Here is a 19,559-nt window from a genome sequence, read left to right as displayed (position 1 = left end):
CCTATTAACTAATAAATCACATTTGCAGTAGTTAGCCCAAAGAGCCACTAGGGGCTGACCAAAATATTACAAATACAGGCAGGCAATCATAGGACAAACCAATGCAATGAAAATTCCAAAGCTGCATTTTGCTGGGCTTTTGCACAGATTTTTGTATCTTATTACTTTTCTTAGTGACTATTTCTTTCTCGTAACACAGTACAATGTATGTAATAAGTAGGGCTGTCAAAATGATCGCGTTAAGGTGCGTTAATTAATTTTTTAAATTAATCACGTTAAAATATTTGATGCAATTAACGCAGATGCCCCGCTCAGAAAGATTTAAATGACGGTACAGTGAAACGCTCACTTGTTAATTGTGTTTTATGGAGTTTTGCCGCCCTCTGCTGGCGCTTGGGTGCGACTGATTTTATAGGCTTCAGCACCCATGAGTATTGTGTCAGTAATTATTGACATCAACAATGGCGGGCTGCTAGTTTATTTTTTGATTGAAAATTTTACAAATTTTATTAAAACGAAAACTTTAAGAGGGGTTTTAATATAAAATTTCTATAACTTGCAGTAACATTTTTCTTTTAAGAACTACAAGTCTTTCGATCCATGGATCGCTTTAACAGAATGTTAATGTTAATGCCATCTTGTTGAATTATTGTTATAATAAACAAATACAGTCCTTATGTACCGTATGTTGAATGTATATATCCATCTTGTGTCTTATCTTTCTATTCCAACAATAATTTACAGAAAAATATGGCATATTTTAGAGATGGTTTGAATTGCGATTAATTGCGATTAATTACGATTAATTAATTTTTAAGCTGTAATTAACTCGATTAAAAATTCTAATCGTTTGACAGCCCTAGTAATAAGTTTATAATTCATTATATTTTAGTCATTTATTGTTGATTTAATTTTTGTACCATGAATGCAAATTGTCTACTCACATAACAAATCCCAAGCATCTTAATTTGGAGATATCGGATGGGCAATACACAAAGTTACTGTGCAAAGCTGTGACCAGCTCTTTAACAAAGACAGTAGGGTTCTACATCCAATTTGAAGGCAACATGCATACTGGCCCAAAACTGATAATAAAAAACTGTTCTGGATTTCATCTGGTATAATTTTAAATATCCTTTTATTGGCTATTGGACAACTCTAAAAATATCTCCAGCTCAATAACTGAGATCAGTTTTGAATAACGTGCCCAAAAATCAGTTCGAAATTGCTGTCAGCCATAACGCAACAAAAATTGTCTTCCCCAGTGTAATTATAATGTCGAGGAAGCAATCTAGGGTTCCTCAGTTGGGACGCATGTGTTACTCGAGAGTGCAGATGGAGTCTTTTGTAGGTCGCGGCACTAGAGAAGCCTTGCTCCCCTTTCTGTGTAAATAGAGCAAACCTTTAATTACACTCGCAGCTGCAATGTTTCACCTTGTCGTCGCATTTGTATGCAGGGTTCCTGTCCCCAGCACTGAGTACTTCATTAATATTTCAGATTCATTGACAAAGGCGGCAAGTAACACAGCAGAACAATCCAGGTGCATTGTGGGAGACGTAGGCGCTTCTGCTTTGTGACCATTCTGCGCCCTTGAATTTTTGTCGTTCCCATCTTCGCAACCTTGACATCCAAACACGTTTCTTTGCCAAAGCTCTAAGAACAAAATCCCAAAACGTCAGCTATCTGGAGGCTAAACTTATCTATCCGGCGCACTAATTAATCCACTGACGAGATAGCAGGTAATTAATAGCATTGCGCTGCAGGATGTCATCAATTTCCCACACCGAAGCTTAATTGAGTACCGGGAAGCACTGAAGAGGAATGCAGTTTGTTTCCCTGGAAAAATCAACTCGAAAACGCTCCAGTAACTAACAGCCATTAAAAAAGAAAAAAACCTACGGTCTTTAAGGGCTATGCCGATGTGGCCTTTTTTCCCATCGTGCAGTGCGCGCCGGTCAATCGTTCAGCGCTCGTAAAGTGACGCTTTATGAGCGCGCCAGGAACAAAAGTCTATTTCTTCAGTGTTTTGGTCCACGTCGTCAATTCTCGGAAGATCGACCGCTTCCGAAGAAGCCGATTGCCATCCGTTTTATAGAGCTCTCATCCTCATTAGGATCACTGCTGAGCTCGAGTTTATCCAAGCTGACTTTGTCGCACAAGAAACGAGAGATTTTTGGAGAACTGTCCTGATTCTGAAATGTAGAATGATAAAATTATGATAAATGATTAAGCTACAGAAAAATCAAAATGTATTCTGAGCAAAGCAACCTGTTTTTTTTAAATGGTTGATTATTTTAGAGAAGTGACCAAGAAGAAACAACAAGGATTTTTGGAGAACTGTCCAAATTCTCATATTCAGCAGGATAAAATTACGATAAACGATTAATCTAAAGAATGAATAAAGTAACCTGTTTTTGATCAAGGTTGATCTTGAGTTGAGGGCTGCAGCTATCGGATATTTTAGTAGTCGATTAATCAATGGAGTAGTTAATTCAAATAATCGAGTAATCGGGTAAGGAACATGAAAAATGAAAATACCCGAGCTGAGCCGGAAACGGTATAAAAATAAATAAATAAAAATCAGGATTTATGTACACCAAAAGAACAATTGGCTAACTTACACAGAAAAAGTCCGCTAGCTTAAATGCAAAAGTTTTTATTTATTAAAAAAAAATTTTTTTACAATGCTCTTAACAAATGGTTCAGACACGTATTCCCACAAAAAATGGCTGAATATACCTATAAACTAAATTATGAATGCATTAAAAAACATTAGCTCAAACAAAAACTTAGCTTACGTTGGTCTTAACAGGGAGCAGTTGGATTCAGCCATGTGAAAAGAGGCAGACCAGAAGGCCACCCTAATCAATAAAACTAAATGTAAACACTTTCAAAATAAACCATTACAACGCCACTTTAATTAAACGAATACTCGAAGAAAAAAAAATTAATTCGAATATTTTTTTCTAATCTAATACTCGATTTAATCGATTAATCGTTGCAGCACTACTTGAATTCATACAGTGGTGTTACAAGGATGCCAGGCGTGGGTGGGCAATGGGCATAAGTCTTACCAAAAAAAAAAAAAAAAAAAAAGCTACAATGCTCAAGTAGGTCGAAATCCAGCGTAGGGCTACTGCACCTTAAAACATGTTTTGTTTTCTCCTTGAGATAACTGTTGTTGTGATTTGTTCTAAACAAATAAAAGTTGATTTGATTTTATTTGACTTAGAACACATCCATAACAGAACAGTATGGACATGCAGGTGACAATGTTTTTCTTAGGTAACCTATTGTGGTTCCTTGGGTTTATTATAATTATTATAGTTATTTTTTGTTCCGCAGCCCCTTTGAGCTCAATTTGACCGCCTTAGAATGCTTCAAAATGCACCAAAATCGGCAGGCAGGTCAAGACAGGTCTAATCTTTGATACCGTGTGATAAGACAAATTCCAAATACACTATGTAGCGCCCCCTAGGAGTCATTCTTTGTCCCGCCGACGCTTTGAGCCCTACTTTGACCCCCTCTGAATGATTCAAAACTCACCAAACTCAACAGCCAGATGAACACTGAAGAAAACTTTGATAAAATGTAAAAAAAAAAAAAATGCGTTAATGCGTCTAGCGCCCCCTAGGAACAAAACCAACATTTTTTTTTTTTTTTTTCCCCCCCCTTTTTTTTTAGGTGAAAGAGGAGGTAACAAAGCAAAGGTTAAAACTTGGAACACATCAGTACTATATGGATGGGATACCATACGCGGTGCCCAGTTAGTACTACATCCAGTTTTCTTTGGGTGGGCAGACCGTGTCCTTGGGTGGGCACTGCCCACCCCTGTCCCCTGGTAATGCCCCTGATTTTTGGAGAACTGTCCTGATTCTGAAATGCAGCATGATAAAATTATGATAAATGATTAATCTACAGAAAAATCAAAATGTATTCTGAGCAAAGCAACATGTCTTTTAAACGTGGCTGAGTTGATTATTTTAGAGAAGTGACCCAGAAGAAACAATAAGGATTTCTGGAGAACTGTTGAAATTCTGATATTCGGCAGGATAAAATTACGATAAACTATTAATCTGCAGATTAATCTAAAAAATGTATCACGAATAACGTAACCTGTTTTTTTTAGCGAAGTTGATCTTGAGGTAATACCAGCTGACTTTGTGGAAAAAGTGGCTGAAAAGAAACAATACAGTTTTTGGAGAATGGTGCCAATTTCAAAATTCGGCAGGATAAAATCACGATAAATGATTAATCTGTCCGATTGTTGAACATTGAATAAACGTTGATTTTCCATCAAAATCATCAGTATGGTTGATATTGAAACTTTCGACGATAAACAATGTTGAATCAACATTGCAAATACCGATGACACCTGAGAATGACGTTGAAACACCGTTGTTCTATGGTGTGTCAGGCGATGGTTGGGTTAACATTGTTTTATACTGGATCAAATAATGTGGATAAACAGTTGATTTCTGATTGGCTAGTAAATATGATTGAAAAGTCATCGAATTATGGATGAGCTGGAGTTATGTTAAAAAAAAATAGTTGTGTTCGTGGTTGGCCAGGAACTCCACTGGAAACGCTTCATTTAAGAATAGCCATATTTAAAGGTAAGCCTGTTTCTTTCCTTTATCAGCAATGATGTCTTACCGCGTTTGTCATCAAAGTTGTGTATAAAACGGTTTGCCTGACACAATGTGACAAAGTTGGCGAAATTGTAAGAAACGCTGCATTTGCTGTTGGCATACAAGCAAAGACAGACTTAGCCTGGATGTTAGCTAAGTAAAACTAAGTTTAGGCAAACGTTATTATTTTTCCAATTAAAGCGCTAAAATCACTAGATATTACACAATCGAGCCTTGTCTAAATTAAATTTATTGAACACCAAGATAGTGCGGTCATTTTTCCATCGTAGCTAGCTAACTAGCTAGCTCCGTTTCCACAGGTACTGTAGCTCTAATTTGGTTTAAGATTGATTTAGAAACTCACTTCACCACAAAATATTGAAGTATGTTAAACTAACCCATGATACCTGCTTGAAGTCCTTGATATGCGTTGTTCCAATATTATTAATAATCGACATGACGTTTAGGTTTTATAAGGATTTCAACGGGACAACATTAATCGAGGGTGCAAAAGTGAGGACAAATCAACATCGGGTGTCAACGTTGATTCAACGATATAAGATTGACAGCGGAATGTTGATTTAACACCTTTTCAACGTCTGTCTGCTATCTAGCTACAAATTATTCTAGAGTAGGAATGTATCATAAATAAATAAAGGTGGGTAGTCGCATTACATTTACTCCGTTACATTTACTTGAGTAACTTTTGGAGGAAAATGATTTCTTAGAGTAGTTTTGCCACCAATACGTTTTACTTTTACATGAGTAGATTTTTGAAAAAGAAACACTACTCTTACTCCGCTACTTTGGGCTAAACTACAGTCGTTACATTTTTCCTCTTTATTCAACATATTGACTTTATTTTTGCCAGAAATGCCAACAGTGCTTCTCAGTTTCACAAATGATACGTTCCAACAATAACCACGACTCCATTATACCATTTAGAGGTAACAATGTTTTATCCACAGTAGAGGGCGCTCATGCTCTTTGACGGGTGATGTTTCAAGCACTGTTCTGGGCTTATTTCGATGATTTTTGTGTCATCTTTTTGGCTCAATTAGGTCATGCAATGGATATCGGACAGTATAATAATACCAGTTCATGTAGATGAAGTTGCGCTGGGAAAAAATATATACCATTATTTTGAAAAAAGAAAAAAAAAAAAATCAGACATTGGAAGCAGTTACTCACAATGTTACTCATTGTTTGAGTATTCTTTTTAACCAATACTTTTTTACTTGACCTTGAGTAAATTGTTGGATGACTACTTTTACTTGAGTAACATTATTTAGAAGTAACGCTACTCATACTTAAGTAAAAGTTTTGGCTACTCCCCTCACCTCTGTAAATAATTTAACCTGTTGTTCAGAACGAGGTTCTTACCAGTTGCTGACCTTGCGGACCCCATCCGGCGTACTGGAGCTGAGCATTGCGCACCTCGGGTGGGTTCAAGTTCCATGTCTCGCTGGAGAAGATAGAAAAGATGCATTTGCCAAATGCCAAATTTAGCTTTAAAAGATCGGACTGAGGATATCATACTCTGCCGAAAGCAGAAACGAACTTACGATAACTCTATAGTATAAAGTTTGTTACATATTGCACTCATATTTTTCATAACCTTGTGTCCTAAACAAGTGATTGCACGAAAAAAAAAAACAAAAAAAAAAACGACGCGTCCATGTAGTCGACTTGTAAAACAGTAATGTAGCACTAAAATATGTATTGAACTGAAGCAGGTAAATGCTACAACGCTCGTCAAGTAAAAAACTTCTAAGCTAATACGAACGTTGACTGACTTATGAGCAAAGTCACGAAGAAATTAAATTTGTAAAACCGTTGTATCGCTCTACTTATTCCAAATTCTTTGGTTTCGACACAAATGACGATTGGTTGATATTTTACACCAGGGGTCCCCAAACTACGGCCCGCTTCCACATTTGGTCCGACCCCCGGAACAATACCAGAGAGCATTTTTTTTTTTTTTTTTTTTCCAATAATGTTATTTGTTTTCTGGCTTTTTTTCTGTGAAGAACCCAGAGAGGGTTATTTGGTTAGTATCTATTTAATTAGTAGTGTTATTATATTATATTTAGGGCTGTCAAAATTATCGCGTTAACGGGTGGCAGTTAATTTTTTAAAATAATCCCGTTAAAATATTTGTGCAATTAACGCACATGCCCCGCTCAAACAGATTAAAATGACAGCACAGTGCAATGCCAACTTGTTACTTGTGTTTTTTGGAGTTTTGTCACCCTCTGCTGGCGCTTGGGTGCGACTGATTTTATGGGCTTAAGCACCCATTAGCATTGTGTAATTATTGACGTAAACAATGGCGGGCTACTAGTTTATTTTTTTGATTGAAATTTTTACAAATTTTATTACAACGAAAACATTAAGAGAGGTTTTAATATAAAATTTCTATAACTTATACTAACATTTATCTTTTAAGAACTACAAGTCTTTCCATTGATCGCTTTAACAGAATGTTAATGATGTTAATGCCATCTTGTTGATTTATTGTTATAATAAACAAATACAGTACATATGTACCGTATGTTGAATGTATATATCCATCTTGTGTCTTATCTTTCCATTCCAACAATAATTTACAGAAAAATATGGCTCATTGTATAGATGGTTTGAATTGCGATTAATTACGATTAATTGCGATTAATTAATTTTTAAGCTGTAATTAACTCGATTAAAAAAATTTAATCGTTTGACAGCCCTAATTATATTATATTATATTATATTATATTATATTATAATTTTTATTTTATTTACTTTTATTCCGTGAAGAATCCAGAATAGGTCATTTGATTGTGGCTTTCTGAAAAACAATACATTTTTACATTTAGGCACTCCTGCAATCGTCACACTTTTTCTGTTACAAACTGACCCCGGCCCCTCATCAGAGAAGGGAAAAGTTATGTGGCCCTCACAGGAAAAAGTCTGGGGACCCCTGTTTTACACAATTGACCAGTGTTGTTAATCTTACTTTAAAAAAGTAATTAATTATAGTTACAAATTACTTCTCCCAAAAAGTAACTCAGTTACCTGAATGTGAGAGTAATTAGTTACTTGGCAAAGTAATTCAAGTCAAGATTTTGCCGATTTAGGAGTATTTTAGATTAAAAAAAAGTTACTTAGGTTCGCTCGGAAGGTTCTCTACAGCAGAGCCTTCCTGAGAAGTGTACTGCTTTTAAGATGGCGGCTATTTACTAACGCCGGCGAGTCTATCATTTCAGGTATCTAGTTCTCTATACATGTGCTAACGCCGCTGTGTCTGTTTGTCATTTCGCATCCAGTTCTATTTAAATGTGATATCTACCGAAGCATCATGTGGGTGTCGTTTGTAGGCTATCTTCTACAGTCAGGTATTATTGTAGCCACCTAGCATCTCGTTTGCAACGGCGTCTCAATTCCCTTCCATCCTCTCCACTCCCATTCTGCTCTCTCGTCTCCGTGAGTCCGTGTCTCTCAGACTTTTCTCGCGTCATTTCACCAACGTAGTAACGCTTAGTAACTCACGCCTTTCCATCCTCAGTAATGGTACCGCCGTTGCCAAGATGACAAAAGTAATTCATCAGATTATTCACTACTGAAAAACCATAAAACCGTTAGTAACGCCGTTATTCTCTAACGCGGTTATTAACAACACTGCTATTAACGTATTTAAAACAACTGAGTGTTGGTGACTTACGGTGTCTCCAAGCTGCAAATGATGTAGAAGGCGGTGTAGGAGTACTGGTACACCTGCAAAGAGGCGCGATTTTAACAACATAGGACCAAAATCTTTAACCGTTTCCAAGGGCGTAGGTTTGCATAAGGACGGTAGGGACACAACACTACCAACTTTTCTAGATGCTCAAATTGTCCCCACCAACTTTTAAGCAACTTATTTGCATTATATAATGAATTCAGTTACATAGGTATTTTAGATCGTCTTCCCATATGTTGTAAGGATAGAATTGACCCTACCATTATTAAGTCAATTCCTTTCATTTAATTCAGACTTACATTGACCATTTCACTTGTTGAATGTGCCAGTCCATTTTTTTCTCCTGAAACACGTTTGATTGGCTGATGACTTGACCCCACCCATACACAATGGCGCCACCAAGGGATGGCCACGGCCCCCGCATAAATTTTTTGGCCACCCCAGTGGCCAGTATAACAGTTTTTTTTTTTTTTTTTTTAATTCATTTCATTTCAGGCAGTTACATTCATCTTCACGAATTCAGTTCTTTGCTTTCAAGAAACACAGGGGAAAAAAAAAAGAAATAAAACCAACTTCTACAACCTACTTCACAGTGGCGCGAGAAGTGGGGTGTTGAGGGTGCTGCAGCACCCCCTGGTGTTCGACCGAGGCTTATTGGACCGTTTATTTTATTTTTTCCAAACGTGTTCGTGTGTCATTGCTGTCTAGCTGCAGGGAATTGCATTATAATACACAGGCGCTTTTATTTCCAGTACAAAAACTCCAACACACACTGTATAATGTCAGATTGTAGCAGCTGTGGAACTCAAAATGTTGACTGTACTGTTATGGACTATGCACATTAAATCACTAGTAACAAATATAGCACAATACACCACAGTATATCAGTAGGCGTGTCCTTAAGTCTTTCGGATAGTTTTCTTCTGGCCTTTTTACTGCAACAACATAATAAAAACCTGAAATTATGGCTTTTAGTTTTGGTGTGCCACCCCAAGATTTTAAGTGGCCCCGTCTGGCCACCCCTATGAATAATTTCTGGAGGCGCCACTGCCCATACACACACACGCAATCACAGCCCCAACATAAATACATACATAAATAAATACAACATGCCGCATCCTCTGCCACCTTCGAAGACGAGGCATATTAAAAGTTTGTTTCCGCCAGCAGCGGCCACTGTAAGTGTTGTAAAAAGAAGTCAATGTTGTGGAGGTGGGGAACACACCACTAATTTTGCTACTGAAAGTCCGACTGGCATCAGAGTTTGCATAACATTAATCTGTGTGAATTTCCCAAACTCGAGTAGGAAGCTGCTTTAAGAGAAATATCCTCCTTTATGTGTTTTCTACGGTTAACGTTAATTGAACTAAGAAATGCAGTTAACCCAAGGTTTACCCGCTTCTCCCCAATTTTCATTATTTCAACATTCAAAACATGATGGAGAAAATTATTCAACTAGATTTAAGAAAAATGATCAGATTAAGACATTATAAATTTGCAGTGTGAAAGTTAGTATGAATCAGTACAGATTATTTTCCATTGATAATTTAGCCTATCAATTAATTAGATTTTTAGTGAGAAATGTAGCCCTGACCCCCGTTCACCCAATCTGTTTGGTCTTATTCATGTCCCGTTCCCACCAAAAGTGTACATGCAGGTTAGAGCAGGGCGGTAAACCGAAAATTTACCTTTACCGACATTCTTCACGATGACCGACGTAATTTTGACCATGTCGGTAAATTCGGTAATTTAATAAAACAAGAAAATATAGTCTTTTCATTCCGCTTTGACTCTGTGTTGTTCGGCTATGTTCATTCCCCTTTAAGAAAGCAGACAGTGTGATTACGTATGGAGTCAAGTGGTTTTCAGGAAGCCAAACATACAGAAGCCCGGTAGGCTAACGCTAGCGGCTAACGCTACAAGTAAACGAGATGGAGTCGGGCCTAAGTTAGATTCGCCAAACTTTCACATTAAGACATTAAGTAAACTCTTGGCGGGTTCCAGACGGGCTTTTACTCACTGTCCTCCCTGGTTCTCACGATTTCAGGAGAGGATGCTTTCAGTGCTTTCTTCTGGTAGCCAAGCCACAGGCTAACGCTAGCGGCTAACAGCGGCTACAAATGAACGTGATGGAGTCGGATAGCGGCTCTAACCTTGTCGAAACGGCTGAAATTAATGAGTGGACTGGGCAAGGACTTCATGTAGCAATAATTATGTTGCGTCATTTGGTATCTTTGTGTGATTTCTCTGAAAGCTTTCATGATGGTAAAGCACTCAGCATAAAGAATAATCCAACAGTGAAGCCTATATATAATATAACAGTTTAATGGCCACAGCTATTTTTCTGTATGTGTTTGCTTTATTCTGCCATCATAAAATCTTAAATGTTTCATTGGCATCAGAGCAATACAGCTTTAATCTGGTTGTGTCTGTGTGTGGGGTGCATGTATTAAAAAATGTTCTGGAAAAAAAAAAACCTGAAACCTTGACGTAAACACTTGTGTTGAATATGAATGTCACAGCAGCCATTACCAATAAGTTGTCTGAAGTGTACTGTCAAAACAGCAAGTCATTTGTGTTAGAATGACATGTTTGCACGGTCGTCATATTGATTTTTATAATGTTGTACATTTTTCAAGTCATACAAGCTGTTATAAATGTTCACACTAGAATTCTTTTTGTTTACAAGATTTTTTTTAATACCTAATGTTTAGACTGCAAGAGCAATTGTTAAATTGAAAGCTGGTAAATAAATTTAACGAGAAACGGTTAATTTGTACTCCATGCATTGATTCAAATTTTCAAATTATATAACAGTCCGCCTGGGCGAATTTATAGTCATTTATCGTTATCGAGGTAAATCTGCTCAATTTATCGTGATACGTACTTAAGGCCATATCGCCCAGCCCTAATGCAGGTTACGCTGTTATTTTGTCCCTACCAATATTGAGACCAAACCTACGCCTTTGACCGTTTCTGATCCTGGAAACACAATCAACGATCTTCCACCGAGCAAACCAAATTTGAACTCACCGGTGCCACATTGTAGGCCAGCAGCACGTGTTTCATGTCTGGAGACACCTCATACTTGCTGGCTTTGTACATCTCCTACACAGGGGAGGAATGACACCATTAAGCACGCACGCCGCCGTTTCATTTAAATGAAGTCTTCAAATGTCTGACGCCCGACTGGGCGAGTCGCATTCATCTCCGAGCGTCCTCTGAGATGTTTACAAGTCGAGTGTTAACTATGCGGAGCACATTTCAGAGCAATAATAGTCAGTTTAATGAAGCTTCGGAGGAAAAATTGCTGAAGCCGCCATAAAAAGGGAATTGAATTCCTCTCGGTCTGTTTTTAATCTCTCGGAGTGACTTACAAACTTCTTGTGATGGACCAGGACGGTCTTGTCGCCGTTGTCCACGTCCAGACGGACCACGTTGCCATCGCGGTCGCGGTACAGGAGCTCATTATCTGTGGAGACAAAAAATGTTTAAAAATTGACGGCGTTCAAACAAGAACTGACAAATTTGAGTAAAACCCGCCAGAGAGTTCGGACCAGCAGTCATCGCCGCTGACCTTTAGAACAGACGGCGCTTTAACGGCGGCAAGGGGAGCGTTCAAATTCATGCTAGCGGAGCAAAGCCGTCAAACGTAACGAGGCTTTGGGGCGGACGGCAAGGGCGTAGGTTTGGTCTCAATATTGGTAGGGACGATATAAGAGTATAACCTTCATGTACACTTTTTGCTGGGGACGGGACATTAAGCCTACCTTAAATACATGTAGGCTCTAATAAACCACAATTGTTCTCTTGTACTAAAATATGTTGTTAGAAACACATAAAATGTTAAATCAATGGCAATATTTTATAATGTTTACTACATATTTTGACCGTTAGTTGGCGCCATGGTTTGCGGGCTCGCAGTCATTGGGATCTTTCCAAATGTGTAGCATGTTCAACAATTGCTGGCTAAACTCGCGAAGTAAAATGCCACGATGTGCTGCTTTTGGATGCAATTTCCAGACAAATGGAAACAAGGGGAGTGAAGTGAGTGGTCAAGTTGGAATAATTATTTTTAGTGAATAAATGTGCATAAGTGGAAGCTTCTCCCCCTTTCTGGTCCCTGTATGCACGTATCCTACCCACCACGCATTACAACTGGCGCCCGAACATTTTTCCTGGATCCTCAGTCAAGTAAGGGATCCGTCTATTTTCTGGATCCTACGGTCCCACCGCGTCTGCAATATTGGTTTCGGATCTGTCTATTTTTTTATTCGTCGGTCCCACAGCGGCTTTTCGGATGAGTCTATTTTGTGGAATCGCGGCTGCAACATTGACATGGGATCGGTCTAATTCCTGGATCTTCGAGTGAGTAAAAAACGCGGATTTGGATTACTATTGCTATCTTTTTTTTTGACTATTCTTCGTGGGAGTTTTCCCTAAATCATACCAAATAATCATAGCACTATGGCACGCTACAGTGACGACAGTGACTCTGACATGGATCTTACAACAACGTTGGAGTTCGTCAGGGAACACATGTTTGCGTACTGCTGAGCTCCCGAGTGAAGAGTGGTTAAGGTGGAAATATTATTTTTTGTGAATAAAATTTGCATATGTGGAAGCTTCTCCCCTTTTTGGTACTTTTATGCACATATCCTACCTACCACGCGTTACAACTGGCGCCCGAACATTTTTCCTGGATCCTCAGTCAAGTAAGGGATCCGTCTATTTTCTGGATCCGACGGTCCCACCGCGTCTGCAATATTGGTTTCGGATCTGTCTATTTTTTTATTCGTCGGTCCCACAGCGGCTTTTCGGATGAGTCTATTTTGTGGAATCGCGGCTGCAACATTGCCATGAGATCGGTCTAATTCCTGGATCTTCGAGTGAGTAAAAAACGCGGATTTGGATTACTATTGCTATCTTTTTTTTTTGACTATTCTTCGTGGGAGTTTTCCCTAAATCATACCAAATAATCATAGCACTATGGCACGCTACAGTGACGACAGTGACTCTGACATGGACCTTACAACAACGTTGGAGTTCGTCAGGGAACGCGTGTTTGCGTACTGCTGAGCTCCCGAGTGAAGAGTGGTCAAGGTGGAAATATTATTTTTTGTGAATAAAATTTACATAGGTGGAAGCTTCTCCCCTTTTTGGTACTTTTATACACGTATCCTACCTACCACGCATTACAATGTACAAGACATGGATTACACAAGGTGTGCTCTTTGGCCTGTACTGTATGTAAAGCACACTACAGCTCTGGATGCTAACAATCTACATAATTATATTGGGATAAGTTTAAAAACGTAATATGCTTACCTTGAATATCTGCTAATGAAACCGGAGTTCCCAACAGCATACACTCTCACTCCCAACCGGAGTTCCCAACAGCATACGCTCTCTCGCTCTGTTGTCATTGAGACTTTTGCCCAACTTTTGTCTTATCAGGTATTTGCTGCACGCATTTTTCGCTGAAGCTCGTCTTGTGAACGACCGACAGTGCTGTCCTGCTCCTCATATTTCAGATCTGGTTCAAATAGGAAGGGTAGAACCGACGACATGTTGGGAAAGCTAACGAGTGGCACGCTGGAATTTCGGCAACGGGCCCGGTGACGTCACGCACTGCGACGTAACAAGAATGGCGACATATCACTTAAAATAATTTTACAAACTTTATTAAAACAAAAACATTAAGAGGGGTTTTAATATCAAATTATTATAACTCATACTAACATTTATCTTTTAAGAATTACTTGTCTTAAAAATAGAGGATCCCTTTAAAAGTTGGTGGGGACAATTTGAGCATTCTGTAAAGTTGGTAGTGTTTTGTCCCTACCGTCCCTATGCAAACCTAGGCCCTTGGCGGACGGTTTTAGCCGTCTTTGATTCATCGCAATGTCAATGAGACACGAGATAAGAACGGGAAGAAGATGAGAAGATTAGCTCAATGGCTGTAATTGACGGCAATAGACATCCAATTCATTTGAAGTGGGAGGGTGGCAGCGAATGACTTGAAATTCACAGCAGAATAATTGGTATTTTACTACACTTTCTCAACAATTTGTAAAATGAAAAGCCGGCGGCGGAAAATCCCGCTGAAAGTTAGCTGCGCTCGTCCTTGTTGCTTAACAAGCCTTCCACGTCCGCCTTGCGTCCATCAATTCTCCTCTGTTTAAGCCTCGCTCGCACACATCGGGCGAGCTAATTAGCAGCCGGAGATTGTTATGCGGCGTGTTTGCTAGCGGCTAGCTAATTGACCATTAGCGGCGACCAAATTAGCGTCGGAGCGACTTTGATTGTCGACACGCTCGGGGGAGCCGGGGCGGATATTTCCGGATCTACAATGTCCGACGCCCACACCCATTCTTTTCTTTATTCTTCTTTCTTTTGTCTCCTCGTTACACAAATCCGGCAGAATACTAAGAAGCCGACAATGAGCTTATGTATGGAAAGCAAATGGTGACACCGTTCTAAAGATCTCCTTGGAGGGAGTTAGCGTGAAAAGGAAGACAAATCGACTCTAAAATGGAGGCAAAAACAGAGGAAAGTAGCTTTTTAAAAGCTGTTCACTTTGCCAACTGATGCTTAAAGTGCGTATGACACCAAAAAGCATGGGTAGCATGTTTTGTATTATGTCAAATATTAATACAGTGATTACAAAGTAAACACTACAAACTTTCTTTAAATAAAGGACTACTTACGTTTGATCATTGATAGGCTAAAAAGGTAATAAGCTCTCCTCGTGCACATTAGCTGCACGTTAGCTGCACAACAACTGCAGCTGCCCTCCTCCGGGGAACGAACTGTAAATTGCTCTCTGCCGGGCGGTTTGCCGATCCGCAAAGACAATCGACAACCCAGTCGTCATGTCAAATAATCCGGGATAGTTACAGTGGGGAGAACAAGTATTTGATACACTCACAATGGGAAAACCCATTGGCAGTGTATCAAATACTTGTTCTCCCCACTGTATGTGTGATTTTCCGCTTCGAAGACTTTGAAACATCACTTGGTTCGGGTTAGCATGTCGGCTAGCTGTCACGCCTCTTGGTTTGTTTACATGCTCCGAAGCCGGGGAAGGGAAATGACATATGTCCGATTTAGGTGTCATAAAATATTGTTCAGGAGGTGCGACAGTAAAGGTGAAGTCGACAGTTTTGACCATTATGGAGTCATTTTGCCATGTCGTCCTGAATAAGTGCATTTTTATTATTTCATATTCCATTTAGCACAAGACTGTTATTTGTCATGACCATGCCATTTATTTAGCAATTGGAGAAAATACTTGGATAAAAAGAATATCCTGTAAAAATATTGAAGTAAAGAGACAGAAACAATGACATTTTGCAGCTCTCTTCGTCGCGTTTTCCTCGTTGAGAAGTTCCCCCTCGATGGGCTGACTGGTCCTTCTCAAGCCATTTATTTAGCTATTGGGGAAAAATACTTGGATAAAAAGAATATCCTGAAAAAATATTGGAGTGGAGAGACTGAAACAATGACATTTTGCGGCTCTCTTCGTCGCGTTTTCCTCGTTCTGAATAATTCCCCCTCAATGGGCTGAATAGTAAAACCGATGAGCCCAGTCTCCCGCTGACGTCATCCACCTGTTGGGTCGCTAGAGCCCTATAATGGTAGGCATGGGTAACCGGCAGATTAAAAGACTAATTTCTCATCATCTGCGCTTTGCTAAATTGTTGTAAATAGTCGAATCCTCTCAAAATATGATTCTATTTCACATAATAATGCTATTTAAGACTTTTTTTCTCCTGTCGTATGCTCTTTAAATAAGCCACAAGGTGTCAAAGGCAAGTTTTAAATTAATTAGAGATCAAGCCAATGAGTGCGTTTTGCCCCTCGACTGATGCCGAAGTTTCCTGTTTACTGCAGGTCTACTGTACTTTATGTTCATTTGAGTGTTGTCTTCACAAGGTACAAGACTCCTGATAATGGCTCCCAGCGTCATAGTTTGTATATTGTGACTAAATATTGCCATCCAGTGTATTTGTTGAGCTAAACGAGTTGCTGAAATGTTTAAATAGAGTTTGACCAAAGTCTGAGTAAGTTTTATGTATATTTTGTATATCAATTTTGATTGTGAATGCCAGTTCTCTTTGCGTTGTTAACTGTGTGAGAATAGGGCCTTATTAATACAGATTGAAGCGCTTTTCCTTTTGTGAACATTATTTTTTTAAGAGATGCATATTATTTTTGTTGTATTTTCACTATATGATACTTATTTATGTTTTGAAGGAGCTGCCGAAGCTTATGCAAATAAACGGCGCGGTCCAATGAATGCCTGTGTCCGCTCACCTTTCTCTGCCTCTTAGATCTCAATGTGCAAAATAAGGCGTCATTATAATCTGTTGGGCATTAATACATTTATTCTAGAGATCCCGATCGATCGGGTTCGATGACGTCATTTTCAAAGTATCGGAATTGGCAAAAAAATATCGGACATGCCTTTTTTTAATATACTGTATATACTGTATATATTTTCATTAAATTGTTTTCTAATTGTATTTAATGTTACAGACATAATATGTTACACTCATCCAGAGTCTTTAGTTTAGGCTTAAGGTAGGGTTAGCAAATTTATCCCGTTAACGACGGTAATTAATTTTTTAAAAAATGTATCACGTTAAAAATATTTAACGCAATTAACGCATGCGCTGCACGATCCACTCACGCATTGTCAAGTTCAATCTGTAATGGCGCCGTTTTACCTATATATAGAGCTAAAAGGCAGCTTAAAATGAGTAGAGTGAATTTAGGCAGCCTTTGGAGCCTTTTTTTAATTGGCTAAAGCCTTACAATCCCTCTCCCTACGATTAGAAATATCGTGGGAAGCAATGTGGGGAAGAAAGGTAGTAATTGATCTTTTTCTTAACACCCTATGTTATTTCCCAACGCAGAGAAGATATATCAATTGGTACCACTAAGCACAGTCATGGTTGCACTTCCCATCATGCATTTGGGCAGAAGTTAAATGGCTGCAGTATCATTTACTGAAAGCTCAACAAATACACTAGATGGCAATATTTAGTCACAATATACAAAGTCACAAGTCTTTCTATCGGTGGATCCCTCTCACAGAAAGAATGTTAATAATGTAAATGCCATCTTGAGGATTTATTGTCATAATAAACAAATACAGTACTTATGTACTGTATGTTGAATGTATATATTCGTCCTAGTTTTATTCATTTTTTTCTTAATGCATTGCCAAAATGTATATGATCGGGAAAAATTATCGGGAATGATTGGAATTGAATCGGGAGCAAAAAAAGCAATCGGATCGGGAAATATCGGGATCGGCAGATACTCAAACTAAAACGATCGGGATCGGATCGGGAGCAAAAAAACATGATCAGAACAACCCTAATTTATTCGTTTTCTGCGTCACTTATTCACCGGGAAACAACCGGAAAGGATGATCAACAATCTGGGCATCTGCTTTTACGTGACAAAAATAAGATACTAGATAAACTAGTTTTACAAATAGTAGAAAAACAAACACATCAAGTGGGGTTTTAGTATCAAATGATTTTAAGAACTACGACTCTTTCTATCCGTGGTTACCTTTAAGAATGATGCTCACTTTCCATAATGTTTCTCCAATCGAGTGTGTCAATCAGCCTTCACGTTGTACTTTTTGGCTCGGAACTAACGTCTCACTTGACTGCAACGCGCCGATAACGCGGCCTGCGCCGTTATCATCTAGAATCCCGCTCCGTCCAACGTAACCTTGATACATTACATCCGTCAGCAACCGCAACAAAAAAATGAATAGTCTTCGGTAATGCCGCGGTTAGCATTCACAAAGCCTCTTGTGGGTTTTTTTGTGTGTGTGGGGGGAACGAGTTGCTTCCCTCATTACTCCACGCCACCTTTTGTCTCGCTCTTTCTGGCGGGGCGGACAATTGGTGGCTTTCAAGCGCTTGTTGAAAGCTATTATTATGTGCCAGCAAGCAAAAACGCTGGGAAATAATGGCGATGGCAGAGGTACACAATGATGAAGAAAACAAATGTGTGGAAGGTAAAGAAAGCGGGTGTGAGAGTTACAAAACAAGTTCAAAATGAACTACGAACGCCCGACTCATCTCTACTGGCTAATTCGGAACCTATAGACAACAATAGGTCTGAGAATAATAACCTTAATTTTCGGACTATAAACCGCTACTTTTTTCCCTTATTTTGAATCCTGCGGCTTATAGTCCAGTGCGGCTTATTTGTTGATTTATTTGGGTTAATAGTAGGGCTGTCAAACGATTAACATTTTTAATTGAGTTAATCACAGCTTAAAAATTAATTAATGGTATTTAATCGCAATTCAAACCATCTCTAAAATATGCCATATTTTTCTGTAAATTATCGTTGGAATAGAAAGATAAGACAAGATGGATGTATATATTCAACATAAGTACTGTATTTGTTTATTATAACAATAAATCCACAAGATGACATTAACATTATAAACATTCTTTCAGCAAAAGAGATCCACGGATAGAAAGACTTGTAATTCATAAAAGACAAATGTGAAAACAAGTTATGGTAATTTTGATAGTTTGTATATTGTGACTAAATATGGCCATCTAGTGTATTTGTTGAGATTTCAGTAAATGATACTGCAGCCATTTAACTTCTGCCCAAATGCATGATGGGAAGTGCAACCATGACTGTGCGTAGTGGTACCAATTGATATATCTTCTCTGCGTTGGGAAATAACATAGGGTGTTAAGAAAAAGATCAATTACTACCTTTCTTCCCCACATTGCTTCCCACGATATTTCTAATCATAGGGAGAGGGATTGTAAGGCTTTAGCCAATTAAAAAAAGGCTCCAAAGGCTGCCTAAACGAAATGATTGAATAGAGTGACCAAAGTCTGAGTATTATTTTGCACAGCTATTTTGATTGGGAATGCCAGTTCTCTTTGCGCTTTTCTTTTTGTGAACATTCTTTTTTTTTTGAGAGATAGGAATATTATTTTTGTTGTGCTTTCACTAAATGATACTGTAGCGACTTAGCTGTTCTTAACTGCCCAAATGCATGATGGCAAGTTGGGCAACCATGACTGTCAGTGGTGGCTGCAAATGGTATATCTTCTCTGTGTTGTGTTCAATACAGGGTGTTAAGAAAAAGATCATCTCGTCATACTTCCACACATCGCTCGCATCAATAGATTTAATTGTTGTGGAA

At 38.7% G+C, this 19,559-nt stretch overlaps 1 protein-coding gene across 1 annotated transcript in view; it reads right to left on the bottom strand.

Moving 5' to 3' along the window:
• LOC130908916 (dipeptidyl aminopeptidase-like protein 6) overlaps positions 1-19,559 on the bottom strand; it is a 174,604-nt gene that overhangs the window by 35,965 nt on the left and 119,080 nt on the right. The window contains exons 4-7 of the mRNA XM_057824854.1: positions 11,731-11,825; positions 11,387-11,461; positions 8,336-8,388; positions 6,016-6,097 (exon numbers count right to left, since the gene is read on the bottom strand). Of these exons, the coding sequence (XP_057680837.1) occupies positions 6,016-6,097; positions 8,336-8,388; positions 11,387-11,461; positions 11,731-11,825 (305 nt within the window). The remainder of the gene's footprint in view (positions 1-6,015; positions 6,098-8,335; positions 8,389-11,386; positions 11,462-11,730; positions 11,826-19,559) is intronic.

This window comes from Corythoichthys intestinalis, chromosome 20 (genome assembly GCF_030265065.1).
Source record: "Corythoichthys intestinalis isolate RoL2023-P3 chromosome 20, ASM3026506v1, whole genome shotgun sequence".
NCBI classification, from domain to species: domain Eukaryota; kingdom Metazoa; phylum Chordata; class Actinopteri; order Syngnathiformes; family Syngnathidae; genus Corythoichthys; species Corythoichthys intestinalis.
Note: the sequence above shows the minus strand (reverse complement) of the source record. Positions and strands in the feature narration are given on the sequence as shown.